The 19,566-nt window shown below is 47.9% G+C and overlaps 1 protein-coding gene across 1 annotated transcript; it reads right to left on the bottom strand.

The window, feature by feature from the left end:
• Positions 1-691: 691 nt before the first annotated feature.
• LOC125533784 (putative inorganic phosphate transporter 1-13) lies at positions 692-2,555 on the bottom strand. The gene is made up of 2 exons (XM_048697135.1): positions 1,875-2,555; positions 692-1,729 (listed from the first exon to the last, which is right to left on the bottom strand). Exons 1-2 carry the CDS (start codon positions 2,502-2,504, stop codon positions 692-694), a joined length of 1,668 nt encoding a protein of 555 aa, XP_048553092.1. The 5' UTR covers positions 2,505-2,555.
• Between the last annotated feature and the right edge of the window lie 17,011 nt (positions 2,556-19,566).

The following is a 19,566-nucleotide window of genomic DNA, read 5'->3' as shown; positions in this document are numbered from 1 at the left end:
AAAATGTTTGTGTTTCAGAAAACATTTTAAAATTTGAAAAACACATTAGCTACAATACCCCCTCGGTCGGTTCGCTACAGTTTCCTGCCCGGTAGTACAGTGCTGGTTTGGTCTGCTACAGTAAATCAATTCTTGTTGATAAGAAACTCTGCTAATATATCAGCAAATCTGGTTGGTTCTAGTGTTTTTTCTTCTGATTTTCAATCCCGGGCTACAGTACACACTTACTAGTTACTACTAGGCCTGCCCATAGTGGACTCGGAACAAGTCAGGTCTCTATTTTTAGAGTGCGGACAATGTATTTTTAAGAAAGACCATTATACTCATTATTATGAAGGGTATGAAGAGATCTCCTTTGTTGATGTGTTTAAAGGTTATAAAGCAGAAATGCCTTATATTTTGGGACAGAGGGATTACTTGTCGCTGCTTTAATACAATTCTGTACTAAAGTTGTACTAAACCAGCGACAGGTAATATGGATAGGAGGAGTAAAGGAAGTAAAACTGAAATTTGCTCTATTATTTGCTATGCCTAGATTTACTTGTGTTATTTCCACTTCGTTTGGAGTCTATCCCATCTCATGTCACATTGAACACTATATATAATCCAAACATCTCAAAGATACAAGTTTCCAATGTTTGAGTAATTTTGAGAAGACACTAAAATCAGCAACCGGGATGAATGGTACTGGCTACAAAATTTCCACGCTGTGGATGAACTCAACATCAGCAACTGTAGATTCTTGAGATGGTTCGCTTTCTTCCTCCATTTCCCCGGTGATATCCTCGAGTGACATCCCTTTGGATTCCGGCAAGGCAAGAGTGAACATGACTCCAACCAGGTTGCACCCTGCGAGAAGTAGGAGAGAGCTCCGGATGCTCGTATGAGAATACTGGAACCAGAGAACACCGATGATGGCACCACACTTACCCCCGGCAGCCGATATGCCGTTGCACGTCGACCGCAGCCGCGTCGGGAATATCTCGGTAGGCAGGATGAAAGTGGTGGAGTTGGGGCCGAAGTTTGCGAAGAAGAGGATCAATGCATACATGATGGCGAAGCCTGCGTGCATGCTGGGTTTGGACCAGAACTTGTAGGGCGCGGCGAGCCCGATCATGAAGATGGTCATCATGGTGAACCCCATGAGCTGGATCTTGATGCGGCCGATGCGGTCAACGAAGAGGACAGTGAGGAAGTACCCTGGCAGGGAACCGCCGACCACGATGATGGCCTGCGTGCGGGCTATCTTGTAGGTCTGCTCGAGAGGGCTCATCTCGGCCGCGTCTCCAAACCAGCCGATGCCGCTGAAGATGTCCTTCATGAAGAGGTTGAGGGAGTAGAAGACGACGTCGAGGACGAACCAGCACACGGTGGTTCCGAGGAGCTGGCGGCCATGCTTGTGAAGGAACTCCATGGAGAAGAGGCCAAACTCGTCCTGCTTAACGACGGCCTCCGCGTCCATGTCCGACACGAAGTCGATGTCGAGGACCGCGGCCATGTCAGACGCCGCTAGCTTGAGGTTCTTGGCGATGAGCGCGGTGTAGCGCGCCGTCTCGGGCATCTTCATGCGCCAGTAGTAGGTGAGCAGGGCAGGAACGGCGCCGAGCATGAGTACTATGCGCCACACGTAGTCTGCTTGCCCGAGCTGGTCAGTATCGTACGCGGCCGTGTTCTTGAAGCTCGCAGAGAGCACCAGAACAACAGCCCCAGCAGCCAGGTTCCCAAGACCCTTTATGCAGGGCAAGCATAATACGATAAGGATTAAAATATTATCTTTGACTGAGTTAGACGAGAAAAAAGAAATGGAGGTTGTAGATTAAGAATGAGATGCAGCACAGGCTCCAAAAAATATTGTGATGGTTTTACTTACACACCTGCATAGCGAAGACCGCTGCTATGAAGGCTCCGCGAGTCCTCTTGTTGGCATACTCAGACATGATGGTCGCCGAGAGCGGGTAGTCGCCGCCGATGCCGAAGCCGAGCCAGAAGCGGAAGAAGCACAACGTGGCCACGACGCACTTGGGCTTGTTGTGGAAGGAGAGGCCGGACGCGAGCGAGCACACCACCATGAGCTTGAGCGTGACGCCGTAGATCAGCTTCCGCCCCATCCTGTCGCCGAGCCAGCCGAAGAAGAGCTGCCCCAGGACCGTGCCGCAGAGCGCCACGCCGCTGACGGCACCGGCAACGTTGCCGGGGAGCCTGCCATCCGCCGAGTGGTAGTAGATGCGGCCCAGGAGGTCGGCGATGAGGGAGACCGAGAACAGGTCGTAGGCGTCCGTAAAGAAGCCCATGCCAGCGATGACGATGGTGGTGAAGTGGTACAGCTGCGTCCCGGCGACGTCCAGGGCCTCGAGCACCTTGACCTGCTTGCGAGCCCGCCGCGTCTCGCATTTCACCGACGTCACCGCGTCCAGGAGGCGGTACAGCATGGCGCTCCCGGCGCCATGGAGGTGGAAGAAGAGGGAGCTGCACGCGTGCCTCCTCGCAGGCCAGGTCGTGCACATTGTAGTAGTAGTCTCTGGCAAAAAAATTCCTCTGGAAAACCAAGTGCTTCATGTTTGCCATATATAGAACGTAGTGATTTTTGCCATGTACTATACAGCTGGACGAATGTCCCGTGGAATATGATTACGAGGGCGCCCCCAGCCGCATCACATCCACCTTGCATTCTCCGAAGAACACATAAATTGACAACTTTGCTGACGAACTCGTTTAGCCCTACGCTTTTGCTAAAAAAGGAAGACGGCAACAGAATGAAGACGACGACAACAGTTGTTCCATAGAGACAAAAGGGCGGAAACAACAAGATCAGGATATCTGATTAGTCATTCTTGATAAAGGTTGTTTTTATTCTAAAGGATACAAATATAATGAGTATGAATCCAGTCTTTGCATAACTAGGATGCCCGCTAGACCTCATACTGCACGACGTCACGTCATGCCAACTAGCATAGCACGCACCTCACCTGAGCACCCTCCAAGTGTGCTGCACCATCGTCTACCATCCGTTGACCCATTAGACATCAAAGGTCACTCCATGTTGTGAGGAGAAACTACGGAGTGGTTTTCTGATTGTAGGTTATTATTTTTTTTGTCAGGGAAGAAAGTGGTTGAAAGGAGCCACGAGCTGTCCCCGGTGCGCCATCTGTGTCAACATCTCACAAGTAATCCATCTGATTGAACAATTGATCGATCTTCTCTCATCAATCCATCTGCATCCAGGTAATGCATCATGGAACATTAACTCGAATGATTCGTGAGTTCAATGTGACGCACAGTGTGAGATGAAGGTTGTATACCACCTCAACGTGAAGCCACGCATGTGGTGGATCTGCCATGGATGATGGATGGACGGAAGAGTGTAAAAGTTTGAGATGTGAAACTTTGTACTCGAACTTCTCACAAGAATTATTTTTTTGAAAAATCACCGGGGGGGGGGGGGGGGGGGGGGGGAGCTCCCCACCTAAATACATTTCTCAAGTTCATAACCCATCGTCAGACTGATTACAAAGGGGAATTACATAAGCACGTGAAGTCGTGATAACAGGTAGGAACGCCAGGAGGAGGCGGCCTGCTTGTGCACCGGTTTCTTCGTCCGGTGCGTCCAGAGCATGAGATCATCCATGATGCGCCTGAGGGTGAGAATACTGTGGTGATTTTGTTGCTTGAAGGTCATAGCGTTTCTGGAATCCCAAACCTTCCATAGGATGAGGAGGAGGACGGAGTGCCAGATTACCGCATCCACCTGTGTAGGGAGGCGGCAGTCCCAGAGTCCATCAATGGTACTTGAAGGAGAGAGGCCGATCCGTTGCCAAATACGTTGTGAAAGAGGACAGTCTAGGAATATGTGTGAACTGGTTTCACCATCATGTCCGCAGCGCGGGCATAGTGAGTCGGTGACGATATTCTTGCGCTAAAGGTTGCTTTTTGAGTTGAGTCGACCATGAAACAGGAGCCATGCAAAGATCTTCACGCGTTCCACCAGATGGCAACGGCATGCACGTCGTCATCGTCACAAGAATTCACTCTCTAGCTACCAACTAATGTAATAATGATTCGTCGATGTCCATGATGTAGGCAGTCGTGATGATGTATCATGTAGGCAGTGCTTGCCTATATGTTTTTCCCTCTCAAATTTATTGTTGTTGTGTTGACAAATCCCATAATATTTTCTTGATGTACAATATATAAGGACATATATGTAAATGATCATATATTATTATTTTTGTCTTTCTAGGGGTAGCAACTGGCGTTTGCTCTGTAGCGAAGCATGGGGGTTCACAATGCGGGGCAAGAGGAAAAGCGACAACATGTATGGGTTCCGTGCCAAAATAGAAGATGTCATGTGAGAGAGGGGTTCTTGAGTCATGCTTATTGAGTTATGGTGTGTGACTTTTTTTCTCTCCCGTTGTAACGCACGGGCATCTTTGCTAGTTGAGATAAAAGGATGGAAACAACAAGATCAGGGTATCTGATTAGTCATTCTTCATAAAGGTTGTTTTTATTCTAAAGGATACAAACATAATGAGTATGAATCCAGTCTTTGCATGAGGATGCACACAACCAACACTAACGTGTGCGCGCGTGCGCGCACACTCACACACACACACATAAAGAATTGCGCCAGCAAAGAGCAAAGTCATACAAGACCGAAACTCTACCTAGGTGGACGAACGTGAAAAGGAAAAATCTAAGAAGAGATCAAAACAGTGATCGACGAACTACAACAACGACCATCCACACTAACCATCTCCTCAGATCACAAAGACATTGAGAAATGTTCTCCAACAGAACGCCTCCAGCAAGGAAATGGCAGTCAAGCGCCGATGTCTTCGGATCTGAGCATGAAAGATCAAATCCTAGGTTTTCACCCTGAAGATAAGGTCGAGCAAATCCGAGCAGTGCTTTCAACAATGTAACAACGCAAAATCCCGCCATTGCTAGGTATAACCAATTAGGTTCAAACCTTGGGTTTTCACTCAAGCTCGAAGCCGAGTACTCGAGAAGCACCACCAAATCAAAGTCATCATGTTGCACCACCATTTTCCATGATCCCAACAGCTACGTGTATTGCACAGTCTTGATGTGAGATGCCACACCAGTGAAGACCATACCCGCACAAGCATACAGTCAAGCGCAACAAGTATTGATGTCCACCAATGGCTCGGAATGATGAAGATCTCACCGATGCACATACGAGGAAAATTTGTGAGTGAGGAAGGTCACTGGCACCGCCAAAATGCCAATTGGGGAAACTATACAGTGTAGCAGAGTCCTCATGCTTCGACTTCCTCTTCTGTCGAACGGAATAGGTCGGCAAACCATACTCACCGTTGCTATTGGATAGGAAGGTCCAAGACCCTTCGGCCTGGAGCGACAACACCGCCTCGAAGTGCAGGACCACTGTGCCATCCACACTTCTGAGTGGAGCCCACCTCGCTGGGATGCAAAAGGTTGCCGCTACCATCCGCATACCTGCAGATGGGATTGTGGCCACCAACACCTCACCACGAGAGATCGCCTGCCCGACCGGAAACATCATCACCACTGCTACACAACCATGCCCTCTAGCTCAAGTCATTGCTTGTAGATCGCTTGCCCCACCGGAAACATCACCACCACCGCTGCACAACCACACCCTCGAGGTCAAGTCGTTGCTTGTAGATCGCATCCGCCAGTAAAGGTTAAGGGGAAGAGACCTCATTTCCGCCTTCACCGGCTAGTGCCGGGACTTAGCCTAGCCACTGCTCTCTAGCAGTGGCGAGAGGAAGGGGGATAGAGTGGTAGGAGGAGGCGGCTCTCAAGCTAGTCAGAATCATGATTCTGAATCAGATTGGTGCTTTGATGGTAGGACCATTCTTGTTGTTCATTTATATTTCTTAAGTGTATTCTTACTGTTATGATAGTGTAGTTTCCTGTTACATTATACATTTCCCTCTATGCTAACTATGGATAAACTAATTAATACTCCTCCCATCTCAAAGTATGAGCATATATCGTTTCATAGGGATAAACCTTTATCCAACACCTATCCTACAATGGGGTGATGTCAGCTCCTTAGAGATAATAAATGAAATGTTTGATAAGTTGGATGAGAGATAGTGAAGAAGGAATTTTTTTTCTATTGTGCCAGCATGCCTTTATTTCACCACATATTTTCTATTAGATTTTCCCTTTCTATAGGCATACATGCACAAGTTATTGGAGATAACGCGAAGTGATAAGAGATAATCTATAGTATAACATGTTTTTACTACCATGTATAAACATGTGGAATGCGAAGGAAAGACTTTTTGACGTGAAGAGCAGGAGCTCTGCTTTTGCATTAAAGAAGAATAGAGGTTTTACATAGTTCGGACAAATCCAGACCAAGAGCCCGGCCTTTCATCAGAGAGTATTGACAGGAGAAAGACAAAGACAAATAATATGAAAAGACGCCATGGGTTTCTATGTGTCCCCAGCGCCCGCCTCTTTTGTGGCCTCGTAGAAAATCTTGACGTCTTCTCTTATCAGTCCAGCAAGTGCAGTCGGCGTCAGCTCCTTCTGCTCAAAGACCCTACGGTTTCTTTCTTTCCACAGGTTCCACACTATGTAAGCAGCTAGTGTGATTTCATCTCTCTTCTTGTCCTTGGTTCCATCGCATGTGCATAGCCGAGACCACCACTCTCCAATGGAGGTTGCCGAGGAGTCCATCATGCCCATCCTGTCGTCAGCTTGCTGGAACTGGAGCCAAACCTCTTTCACAAAGCAACAGGCCAGGGTGATGTGTTCGGCCATCTCCTTTTCTTGATCACAAAGGCAACATACGTCATTGTGTGGCAATCCCATCGCTTGCAGACGATCCGCCGTCCAATTTCTGTTTTGCAGCAACAACCATAAGTAGAATTTAACTTTTCCTTCCATCTTGCCCCTCCACACTTGGGCCAGCCCAGGCTTGTTGGTCCTTGCCATAAAGTGGGCGTCATAAGCAGAGACGGCAGAGTATTTTCAATTAGCAGTCAGGTTCCAAAGGATCTTGTCTTTGCTGTCCGTGAGCTGGATCAATTGAAGTTCCTCCCAAAGTCGGACGAACTGGTTGAGCTGCCCTTCTGTTGTCATTCTCTGTAACCCAAGGATCCATCTTCTGTGGAGCGCCTCTCTAACCGACATCTTCTTGAATTTGGCCAGTTGGTATAGTTCAGGATACATAAAACATGGGGCCTCCCCGTTTAGCCATCAGTCCCTCCAGAATGCCGCAATGCTGCCGTCTCCCAGCTGAATCAACGTGCAGCTCGTAAACAACTGCTTATCCATCTCATCACAAGGCGTCGGCGATCCCATCCATGGCCTATCCTCATCTTCCCGTCGAAACCATTCCCACCTTAGACAGAGAGCACGGCTGAAGCAGTCAATGTTTTTGACCCCTAGTCCACCACATCTTATTGGGGAGAAAACTTGCTTCCACTTGACAAGGCTTTTCCCTCCAATGTTTGCATCTGCGGCCTCCCAAAGAAAGTTTCTTCTCAACTTATCCACATTCTTAATAAACCACTTATCCGGGGCAAAGGTTGTCAAGAAGTAAGCTTCCGTTGTTGTGACCACCGAGTTTATGTACACTAATCTTCCTCTCCTATTAAGCATTCTGCCTTTCCTCAAAGAAATTTTTCCGGCCATTTTATCAATCAGTGGTTGAATCTCAACTCTCTTTGGTTTTCGAATCCCAAGGGGAAATCCCAAGTATTGGCAAGGAAGAGAGCCTTGCACAATCCTAGCATCGATCAACAACTGTTGCAAATCCCTGTCCTGGAAAGCAACAGGGTACGCCATTGATTTTGCCATGTTTGTTTTGAGTCCAGAGGCATTCCCAAACATTTCCAGAATGGCCTGGACAACAGTGATCTCTTCTCGCGCCGGGTTGATGAAGAGTGCAGCATCATCGGCATAGAAACTCGCCCGGAATCTGGCCACGCGCGTTCGCAAAGGCTTCAAAATATTCTTCTCGGTGGCCATCTCAAGCAGTCTCTGCAGCGGTTCCATAGCAATGATAAACAACAGGGGGGACAGAGGGTCTCCCTGTCTCAAGCCACGCATGTGGGTAAAAGGTGTGCCGGGCGTTCCATTCAACAGAATTCTAGAGGAGGAGGATGCCAAGATCAGAGCAATCATGTCCCTCCATCTTTGCCCAAATCCCATGGCCTCCATGACTTCAAATAGATATCCCCATGACACGGAATCGAAAGCCTTGGCTATATCAAGCTTTAGGAAGACCAGGGGGATTTCGCCAAGTGAGCCGCTTTGATCACATTCTTGATATATAGAAAATTGTCTTGGATGGACTGTCCTCGAATGAAGGCACTCTGATTGTGCGTGATCAGGTTGTGGATTTCTGGAGCCAGCCGGGAAGCGAGCATCTTACTGACCAGCTTCGGAATGCTCTGCATTAGGCTTATTGGCCTGAAATCTCCTGGATCCTGCGCCTCCGCACGTTTAGGAATCAAAACAACATTCACAGTATTAAACAGATCCCAATTCCTTCCGCGCAGATTGTGAACACAGTTAACAGCAGCAAGGAGATCCGTTTTTATGATCATCCAACATCGCTTGAAGAAAGCCCCAGTGAATCCATCAGGCCCCGGTGCTTTCTCGCCATGCATTTCTTTGATCGCCGATAAAAGCTCAGTCTCTGTGAACGCCCCGTCCAGGTGCTCTAGCTGTCTTCGCGGCATCCCCAGCTCCTCCCAATTCAGTGTTGTAGATCACACGAAAGGCGTACCCATCAGGTTTTTGAACCGATCTCTGAGGATGTCAGCCTTCCCAACATGGTCGGAAACCGGCCCATCTCTTCCCAGAAGGACCGGGATGTGATTCTTCCGTCGGCGGCCACTCACTCTTAGGTGGAAAATCGGGTACTAGCGTCTCCCTCTTTTATCTCAGTAATTCTGGATTTTTGCCGCCACCTTGCCCTGTCGACAGCCGCAATACCCAGCAGCTTAGCTTTGAGCAAACCTCTCAGGTGTCTCTCCTCCTCGGAAAGAGCCCTCTCCTCTTGAGCCAGATCAAGTCGGAAGTTGACCTCGTTAGCTAACCCGGACATGAAGACGACTCATCTCCTCTTGTGCTTGCTCCAAATTCTGAGAGCCTTTGTGTTGGAAATATGCCCTAGAGGCAATAATAAAATGAATATTATTATATTTCTTTGTTCATGATAATTGTCTATTGTTCATGCTATAATTGTGTTATCCGGAAATCGTAATACATGTGTGAATACATAGACCACAACACGTCCCTTGTGAGCCTCTAGTTGACTAGCTCGTTGATCAAAGGATATTCATGGTTTCCTGACTATGGAAATTAGATGTCAATGATAACGGGATCACATCATTAGGAGAATGATGTGATGGACAAGACCCAATCCTAAGCTTAGCTCAAAGATCGTGTAGTTCGTTTGCTGTAGCTTTTCTGAATGTCAAGTATCATTTCCTTAGACCATGAGATTGTGCAACTCCCAGATACCGTAGGAGTGCCTTGGGTGTGCCAAACGTCACAACATAACTGGATGACTATAAAGGTACATTACAGGTATCTCCGAAAGTGTCTATTGGGTTGGCACGAATCGAGACTGGGATTTGTCACTCCGTATGACGGAGAGGTATCTCTGGGCCCACTCGGTAATGCATCATTATAATGAGCTCAAAGTGATCAAGTGATTGATCACGGGATCATGCATTACGGTACGAGTAAAGTGACTTGCCGGTAACGAGACTGAACAAGGTATTGGGATACCAACGATCGAGTCTCGGGCAAGTAACGTACCGATAGACAAAGGGAATTGTATACGGATTGATTGAATCCTCGACATCGTGGTTCATCCGATGAGATCATCGTGGAGCTTGTGGGAGCCAACATGGGTATCCAGATCCCGCTGTTGGTTATTGACCGGAGAGGCTTCTCGGTCATGTCTGCATGTCTCCCGAACCCGTAGGGTCTACACACTTAAGGTTCGATGACACTAGGGTTGTAGAGATATTAGCACACGGTAACCCGAAAGTTGTTCGGAGTCCCGTATGAGATCCCGGACGTCACGAGGAGTTCCGCAATGGTCCGGAGGTAAAGATTTATATATAGGAAGTCCAGTTTCGGCCATCGGGAAGGTTTCGGGGTCACCGGTATTGTACTGGGACCACCGGAAGGGTCCCGGGGGTCCACCGTGTGGGGCCACCTATCCCGGAGGGCCCCATGGCCTGAAGTGGGAGGGGAACCAGCCCCTAGTGGGCTGGTGCGCCCCCCTTGGGCCTCCCCCTGCGCCTAGGGTTAGAAACCCTAGGGGTGGGGGCGCCACCCTTGCCTTGGGGGGCAAGGCACCCCCTTGACCGCCGCCCCCCCTAGGAGATTGGATCTCCTAGGGCCGGTGCCCCCCCCCCTAGGCACACTATATATAGTGGGGGGAGAGCTGCACACCCAAGCCCCTGGCCTCTCCCTCTCCCTCCCGTGACACTCCTCCATCTCCCAGCGCTTGGCGAAGCCCTGCCGAGATCACCGTTGCTTCCACCACCACGCCGTCGTGCTGCTGGATCTTCATCAACCTCTCCTTCCCCCTTGCTGGATCAAGAAGGAGGAGACGTCTCCCAACCGTACGTGTGTTGAACGCGGAGGTGCCGTCCGTTCGGCACTAGGTCATCGGTGATTTGAATCACGTCGAGTACGACTCCATCAACCCCGTTCTCTTGAACGCTTCCGCTCGTGATCTACAAGGGTATGTAGATGCACTCCTCTCTCCCTCGTTGCTAGATGACTCCATAGATTGATCTTGGTGATGCGTAGAAATTTTAAAATTCTGCTACGTTCCCCAACAGTGGCATCATGAGCTAGGTGTATGCGTAGTTACTATGCACGAGTAGAACACAAAGTAGTTGTGGGCGTCGATATTGTCAATTTGCTTGCCGTTACTAGTCTTATCTTGATTCGGCGGCATCGTGAGATGAAGCTGTTGGAAATATGCCCTAGAGGCAATAATAAAAGCATTATTATTATATTTCTTTGTTCATGATAATTGTCTTTATTCATGCTATAATTGTATTATCCGGAAATCGTAATACATGTGTGAATAATAGACACCAACAGTCCCCAGTAAGCCTCTATTTGACTAGCTCGTTGATCAACAGATAGTCATGGTTTCCTGACTATGGACATTGGATGTCATTGATAACGGGATCACATCATTAGGAGAATGATGTGATGGACAAGACCCAATCCTAAACATAGCATAAGATCGTATAGTTTGTTTGCTGGAGTTTTCCAATGTCAAGTATCTTTTCCTTAGATCATGAGATCGTGTAACTCCCGGATACCGTAGGAGTGCTTTGGGTGTGCCAAACGTCACAACGTAACTGGGTGACTATAAAGGTATACTACGGGTATCTCCGAAAGTGTTTGTTGGGTTGACACGGATCAAGACTGGGATTTGTCACTCCGTATGACGGAGAGGTATCACTGGGCCCACTCGGTGATGCATCATCATAATGAGCTCAAAGTGACCAAGTGTCTGGTCACGGGATCATGCATTACGGTACGAGTAAAGTGAATTGCCGGTAAGGATATTGAACGAGGTATTGGGATACCGACGATCGAATCTCGGGCAAGTAACATACCGATTGACAAAGGGAATTGTATACGGGGTTGCTTGAATCCTCGACATCGTGGCTCATCCGATGAGATCATCGAGGAGCATGTGGGAGCCAACATGGGTATCTAGATCCCACTGTTGGTTATTGACCGGAGAGCGATCTCGGTCATGTCTACATGTCTCCCGAACCCGTAGGGTCTACACACTTAAGGTTCGGTGACGCTAGGGTTGTAGGGATATGTATATGCAGTAACCCGAATGTTTTTCGGAGTCCCGGATGAGATCCCGGACGTCACGAGGAGTTTCGGAATGGTCCGGAGGTAAAGATTTATATATGGGAAGTCCTGTTTCGGCCATCGGGACAAGTTTCGGGGTCATCGGTATTGTACCGGGACCACCGGAAGGGTCCCGGGGGTCCACCGGGTGGGTCCACCTGCCCTGAGGGGCCACACTGGCTGTAGGGGGTGCGCCTTGGCCTACATGGGCCAAGGGCACCAGCCCCAAGAGGCCCATGCGCCTAGGGTTCACAAAAGGGAAGAGTCCCACTAGTGGAAGGCACCTCCTAGGTGCCTTGGGGGGAGGGAAACCTCCCTTGGCCGCCGGCCCCCCTAGGAGATTGGATCTCCTAGGGCCGGCGCCCCCCCCTTGGCCCTCCTATATATAGTGGGGAAGGAGGGCTTTTCATCGATGCCTTTGGTGCCTCCCTCTCCCTCTCCAACACCTCCTCCTCCTCCATAGCGCTTGGCGAAGCCCTGACGGAGTACTGCAGCTCCATCACCACCACGCCGTCATGCTGCTGCTGGAGCCATCTTCCTCAACCTCTCCTTCCCTCTTGCTGGATCAAGAAGAAGGAGACGTTACGCTGACCGTACGTGTGTTGAACGCGGAGGTGCCGTCCGTTCGGTGCTAGGATCTCCGGTGATTTGGATCACGTCGTGTTCGACTACCTCATCCCTGTTCTTTGAACGCTTCCGCTCGCGATCTACAAAGGTATGTAGATGCATCCGATCACTCGTTGCTAGATGAACTCATAGATGGATCTTGGTGAAACCGTAGGAAAATTTTTGTTTTCTGCAACGTTCCCCATCAGAAGCGGCCCGGACCAACCTTACACGTACGCTTACGTGAGACCGGTTCCACCGACTGACATGCACTAGTTGCATAAGGTGGCTGGCGGGTGTCTGTCTCTCCCACTTTAGTCGGATCGGATTCGATGAACAGGGTCCTTATGAAGGGTAAATAGAAATTGGCAATTCACGTTGTGGTTTTGGCGTAGGTAAGAAACGTTCTTGCTAGAAACCTATAGCAGCCACGTAAAAACTTGCAACAACAATTAGAGGGCGTCTAACTTGTTTTTGCAGCAAGTGTTTTGTGATGTGATATGGCCAAAGGTTGTGTTCAATGATGAATGATATATGTGATTGTATGAGATGTTCATGCTATTGTAATAGGAATCACGACTTGCATGTCGATGAGTATGACAACCGGCAGGAGCCATAGGAGTTGTCTTTATTTTTTATATGACCTGCATGTCATTGAGGAACGCCATGTAAATTACTTTACTTTATTGCTAAACGCGTTAGCCATAGTAGTAGAAGTAATAGTTGGCGAGCAACTTCATGGAGACACAATGATGGAGATCATGATGATGGAGATCATGGTGTCATGCCGGTGACAAGATGATCATGGAGCCCCAAGATGGAGATCAAAGGAGCTATGTGATATTGGCCATATCATGTCACTATTATTATTTGATTGCATTTGATGTTTATCATGTTTTACATCTTGTTTGCTTAGAACGACGGTAGTAAATAAGATGATCCCTCATAATAATTTCAAGAAAGTGTTCCCCCTAACTGTGCACCGTTGCGACAGTTCGTTGTTTCAATGCACCACGTGATGATCGGGTGTTTGATTCAAACGTTCACATACAACGGGTGTAAGACAGATTTACACATGCAAATACTTAGGTTAACTTGACGAGCCTAGCATGTATAGACATGGCCTCGGAACACAAGAGACCGAAAGGTCGAACATGAGTCGTATGGAAGATACGATCAACATGGAGATGTTCACCGATGATGACTAGTCCGTCTCACGTGATGATCGGACACGGCCTAGTCGAGTCGGATCATGTTTCACTTAGATGACTAGAGGGATGTCTAATCTGAGTGGGAGTTCATTAAATAATTTGATTAGATGAACTTAATTATCATGAAACTTAGTCTAAAATCGTTGCATAAATGTCTTGTAGATCAAATGGCCAACGCTAATGTCAACCTCAACTTCAACGCGTTCCTAGAGAAAACCAAGCTGAAAGGCGATGGCAGCAACTATACGGACTGGGTCCGGAACCTGAAGATCATCCTCATAGCTGCCAGGAAACAATATGTCCTAGAAGCACCGCTAGGTGATGCACCCATTCCAGAGAACCAAGACGTTATGAACGCTTGGCAACAGCATGCTGATGATTACTCCCTCGTTCAGTGCGGCATGCTTTACAGCTTAGAACCGGGGCTCCAAAAGCGTTTTGAGCAACACGGAGCATATGAGATGTTCAAAGAGCTGAAAATGGTTTTCCAAGCTCATGCCCGGGTCGAGAGATATGAAGTCTCCGACAAATTCTTCAGCTGTAAGATGGAGGAAAATAGTTCTGTCAGTGAGCACATACTCACTATGTCTGGGTTACATAACCGCTTGACTCAGCTGGGAGTTAATCTCCCGGATGATGCGGTCATTGACAGAATCCTCCAGTCGCTTCCACCAAGCTACAAGAGCTTTGTGATGAACTTCAATATGCAGGGGATGGAAAAGACCATTCCTGAGTATTTGCAATGCTGAAATCAGCAGAGGTAGAAGTCAAGAAGGAACATCAAGTGTTGATGGTGAATAAAACCACTAAGTTCAAGAAGGGCAAGGGTAAAAAGAACTTCAAGAAGGACGGCAAGGAGTTGCGCGCCCGGCAAGCAAGCTGTCGGGAAGAAGCCAAAGAATGGACCCAAGCCCGAGACTGAGTGCTTTTATTGCAAGGGAAGTGGTCACTGGAAGCGGAACTGCCCCAAATACTTAGCGGACAAGAAGGCCGGCAAAACAAAAGGTATATATGATATACATGTAATTGATGTGTACCTTACTAGTACCCGTAGTAGCTCCTGGGTATTTGATACCGGTGCAGTTGCTCACATTTGTAACTCAAAGCAGGGGCTGCGGAATAAGCGGAAGACTGGCAAAGGACGAGGTGACGATGCGCGTCGGGAATGGTTCCAAGGTCAATGTGATCGCCGTCGGCACGCTACCTCTACATTTACCTTCGGGATTAGTTTTAAACCTTAATAATTGTTATTTAGTGCCAGCTTTGAGCATGAACATTGTATCGGGATCTCGTTTAATTCGAGATGGCTACTCATTTAAATCCGAGAATAATGGTTGTTCTATTTATATGAGAGATATGTTTTATGGTCATGCTCCTATGGTGAATGGTTTATTCTTTATGAATCTCGAGCGTAATGCTACACATATTCATAATGTGAGTACCAAAAGATGTAAAGTTGATAATGACAGTCCCACATACTTGTGGCACTGCCGCCTTGGTCACATAGGTGTCAAACGCATGAAGAAGGTCCATGCTGATGGACTTTTAGAGTCTCTTGATTACGAATCATTTGACACGTGCGAACCATGCCTCATGGGTAAAATGACCAAGACTCCGTTCTCAGGAACAATGGAGCGACCAACCAACTTATTGGAAATCATACATACTGATGTGTGCGGTCCAATGAGTGTTGAGGCTCGCGGTGGCTATCGTTATGTTCTCACCCTCACTGATGACTTGAGTAGATATGGGTATGTCTACTTAATGAAACACAAGTCTGAGACCTTTGAAAAGTTCAAGGAATTTCAGAGCGAGGTTGAGAATCAACGTGACAGGAAAATCAAGTTCTTGCGATCAGATCGTGGGGGAGAATACTTGAGTCACGAATTTGGCACACACTTAAGAAAATGTGGAATAGTTTCACAACTCACGCCGCCTGGAACACCTCAGCATAATGGTGTGTCCGAACGTCATAATCGCACTCTATTAGATATGGTGCGATCTATGATGTCTCTTACCGATTTACCGCTATCATTTTGGGGCTATGCTTTAGAGACTGCCGCATTCACTTTAAATAGGGCTCCGTCAAAATCCGTTGAGACGACACCGTATGAATTATGGTTTGGGAAGAAACCTAAGTTGTCGTTTCTAAAAGTTTGGGGATGCGATGCTTATGTCAAGAAACTTCAATCTGAAAAGCTCAAACCCAAGTCGGAAAAATGCGTCTTCATAGGATACCCTAAAGAAACTGTTGGGTATACCTTCTACCTCAGATCCGAAGGCAAGATCTTTGTTGCCAAGAATGGGTCCTTTCTAGAGAAAGAGTTTCTCTCGAAAGAAATAAGTGGGAGGAAGGTAGAACTTGATGAAGTATTACCTCTTGAACCGGTAAGTGGCGCAACTCAAGAAAATGTTCCTGAGGTGCCTGCACCGACTAGAGAGGAAGTTTATGATGATGATCATGAAACTTCAGATCAAGTTGCTACTGAACTTCGTAGGTCCACAAGGACACGTTCCGCACCAGAGTGGTACGGCAACCCTGTCTTGGAAATCATGTTGTTAGACAACGGTGAACCTTCGAACTATGAAGAAGCGATGGCGGGCCCAGATTCCGACAAATGGCTGGAAGCCATGAAATCCGAGATAGGATCCATGTATGAAAACGAAGTATGGACTTTGACTGACTTGCCTGTTGATTGGCGAGCCATAGAAAATAAATGGATCTTTAAGAAGAAGACAGACGCGGATGGTAATGTGACCATCTATAAAGCTCGGCTTGTCGCTAAGGGTAATCGACAAGTTCAAGGGGTTGACTACGATGAGACTTTCTCACCCGTAGCGAAGCTGAAGTCCGTCTGAATCATGTTAGCAATTGCCGCATTCTATGATTATGAGATATGGCAAATGGACATCAAAACGGCCTTCCTTAATGGTTTCCTTAAGGAAAAATTGTATATGATGCAGCCGGAAGGTTTTGTCGATCCTAAGAATGCTGACAAGGTGTGCAAGCTCCAACGCTCGATTTATGGGCTGGTGCAAGCATCTCGGAGTTGGAACATTCGCTTTGATGAGATGATCAAAGCGTTTGGGTTTATGCAGACTTATGGAGAAGCCTGCATTTACAAAAAAGTGAGTGGGAGCTCTGTAGCATTTCTCATATTGTATGTGGATGACATACTGTTGATGGGAAATGATATAGAATTCTTGGAAAGCATAAAGGCCTACTTGAACAAGTGTTTTTCAATGAAGGACCTTGGAGAAGCTGCTTATATATTAGGCATCAAGATCTATAGAGATAGATTGAGATGCCTCATTGGTCTTTCACAGAGTACGTACCTTGACAAGATATTGAAGAAGTTCAAAATGGATCAGTCAAAGAACGGGTTCTTGCCTGTATTGCAAGGTACGAGATTGAGCACGGCTCAATGCCCGACCACGGCAGAAGATAGAGAAAAGATGAGTGTCGTCCCCTATGCCTCGGCCATAGGGTCTATCATGTATGCTATGCTGTGTACCAGACCTGATGTAAACCTTGCTGTAAGTTTGGTAGGAAGGTACCAAAGTAATCCCGGCATGGAACACTGGACAGCGGTCAAGAATATCCTGAAGTACCTGAAAAGGACTAAGGAAATGTTTCTCGTTTATGGAGGTGACGAAGAGCTCGTCGTCAAGGGTTACGTCGATGCTAGCTTCGACACAGATCTGGATGACTCTAAGTCACAAACCGGATACGTCTATATTTTGAATGGTGGGGCAGTAAGCTGGTGCAGTTGCAAGCAAAGTGTTGTGGCGGGATCTACATGTGAAGCGGAGTACATGGCAGCCTCGAAGGCAGCACAAGAAGCAGTCTGGGTGAAGGAGTTCATTACCGACCTAGGAGTCATACCCAATGCGTCGGGTCCAATGACTCTCTTCTGTGACAACACTGGAGCTATTGCCCTTGCCAAGGAGCTCAGGTTTCACAGGAAGACCAGGCATATCAAGCGTCGCTTCAACTCCATTCGTGAAAGTGTTCAAAATGGAGACATAGAGATTTGTAAAGTACATACGGACCTGAATGTAGCAGATCCGTTGACTAAACCTCTCCCTAGGGCAAAACATGATCAACACCAGAATTCCATGGGTGTTCAATTCATCACAATGTAACTAGATTATTGACTCTAGTGCAAGTGGGAGACTGTTGGAAATATGCCCTAGAGGCAATAATAAAATGGTTATTATTATATTTCTTTGTCCTGATAATTGTCTATTGTTCATGCTATAATTGTGTTATCCGGAAATCGTAATACATGTGTGAATACATAGACCACAACACGTCCCTAGTGAGCCTCTAGTTGACTAGCTCGTTGATCAAAGGATAGTCATGGTTTCCTGACTATGGACATTAGATGTCATTGATAATGGGATCACATCATTAGGAGAATGATGTGATGGACAAGACCCAATCCTAAGCTTAGCTCAAAGATCGTGTAGTTCGTTTGCTGTAGCTTTTCTGAATGTCAAGTATCATTTCCTTAGACCATGAGATTGTGCAAGTCTCGGATACCGTAGGAGTGCCTTGGGTGTGCCAAACGTCACAATGTAACTGGGTGACTATAAAGGTACATCACAGGTATCTCCGAAAGTGTCTGTTGGGTTGGCACGAATCGAGACTGGGATTTGTCACTCCGTATGACGGAGAGGTATCTCTAGGCCCACTCAGTAATGCATCATCATAATGATCTCAAAGTGATCAAGTGATTGATCACGGGATCATGCATTACGGTATGAGTAAAGTGACTTGCCGGTAACGAGACTGAACAAGGTATTGGGATACCGACGATCGAGTCTTGGGCAAGTAACGTACCGATTGACAAAGGGAATTGTATACGGATTGATTGAATCCTCGACATCATGGTTCATCCGATGAGATCATCATGGGGCTTGTGGGAGGCAACATGGGTATCCAGATCCCGCTGTTGGTTATTGACCGGAGAGGCTTCTCGGTCATGTCTGCATGTCTCCCGAACCCGTAGGGTCTACACACTTAAGGTTCGATGACGCTAGGGTTGTAGAGATATTAGCACACGGTAACCCGAAAGTTGTTCGGAGTCCCGGATGAGATCCCGGACGCCACGAGGAGTTCCGGAATGGTCCGGAGGTAAAGATTTATATATATGAAGTCCAGTTTCGGCCATCGGGAAGGTTTCGGGGTCACCGGTATTGTACCGGGACCACCGGAAGGGTCCCGGGGGTCCACCGGGTGGGGCCACCTGCCCCGGGGGCCACATGGGCTGTAGGGGGTGTGCCTTGGCCTATATGGGCCAAGGGCACCAGCCCCAAGAGGCCCATGCGCCAAGAGAGGGAAAAAGGGGAGAGTCCTAAAGGGGGAAGGCACCTCCGAGGTGCCTTTGGGAGGATGGACTCCTCCCCCCCTTGGCCGCACCCTTCCTTGGAGGAAGGGCAAGGGCTGCGCCTCCCCCCTCTCCCTTGGCCCTATATATAGTGGGGAAAAGGAGGAGCAACCATACCTAAGGCCTGGCGCCTCCCTCTCCCTCCCGTGACACATCTCCCTCCTCCCGCAGCGCTTAGCGAAGCCCTGTTGGAATCCCGCTACTTCCACCACGCCGTCGTGCTGTTGGATCTCCATCAACCTCTCCCTCCTCCTTGCTGGATCAAGGCGTGGGAGACGTCTCCGTTCCGTACGTGTGTTGAACGCGGAGGTGCCGTCCGTTCGGCGCTAGGATCATCGGTGATTTGAATCACGACGAGTACGACTCCATCAACCCCGTTCTCTTGAACGCTTCCGCGCGCGATCTACAAGGGTATGTAGATCCACTCCTCCCTCGTTGCTAGATGACTCCATAGATAGATCTTGGTGACACGTAGGAAA

Source organism: Triticum urartu, chromosome 2 (assembly GCF_003073215.2).
Source record: "Triticum urartu cultivar G1812 chromosome 2, Tu2.1, whole genome shotgun sequence".
Taxonomy (NCBI): Eukaryota; Viridiplantae; Streptophyta; class Magnoliopsida; order Poales; family Poaceae; genus Triticum; species Triticum urartu.
Note: the sequence above shows the minus strand (reverse complement) of the source record. Positions and strands in the feature narration are given on the sequence as shown.

Coding starts and splice junctions, on each gene's coding strand:
- LOC125533784 (XM_048697135.1), bottom strand. CDS start 2,504: ATGTGCACGACCTGGCCTGCGAGGAGGCACGCGTGCAGCTCCCTCTTC. Junction 1,730..1,874: donor CAGCGGTCTTCGCTATGCAG/GTGTGTAAGTAA, acceptor CCCTGCATAAAG/GGTCTTGGGAACCTGGCTGC.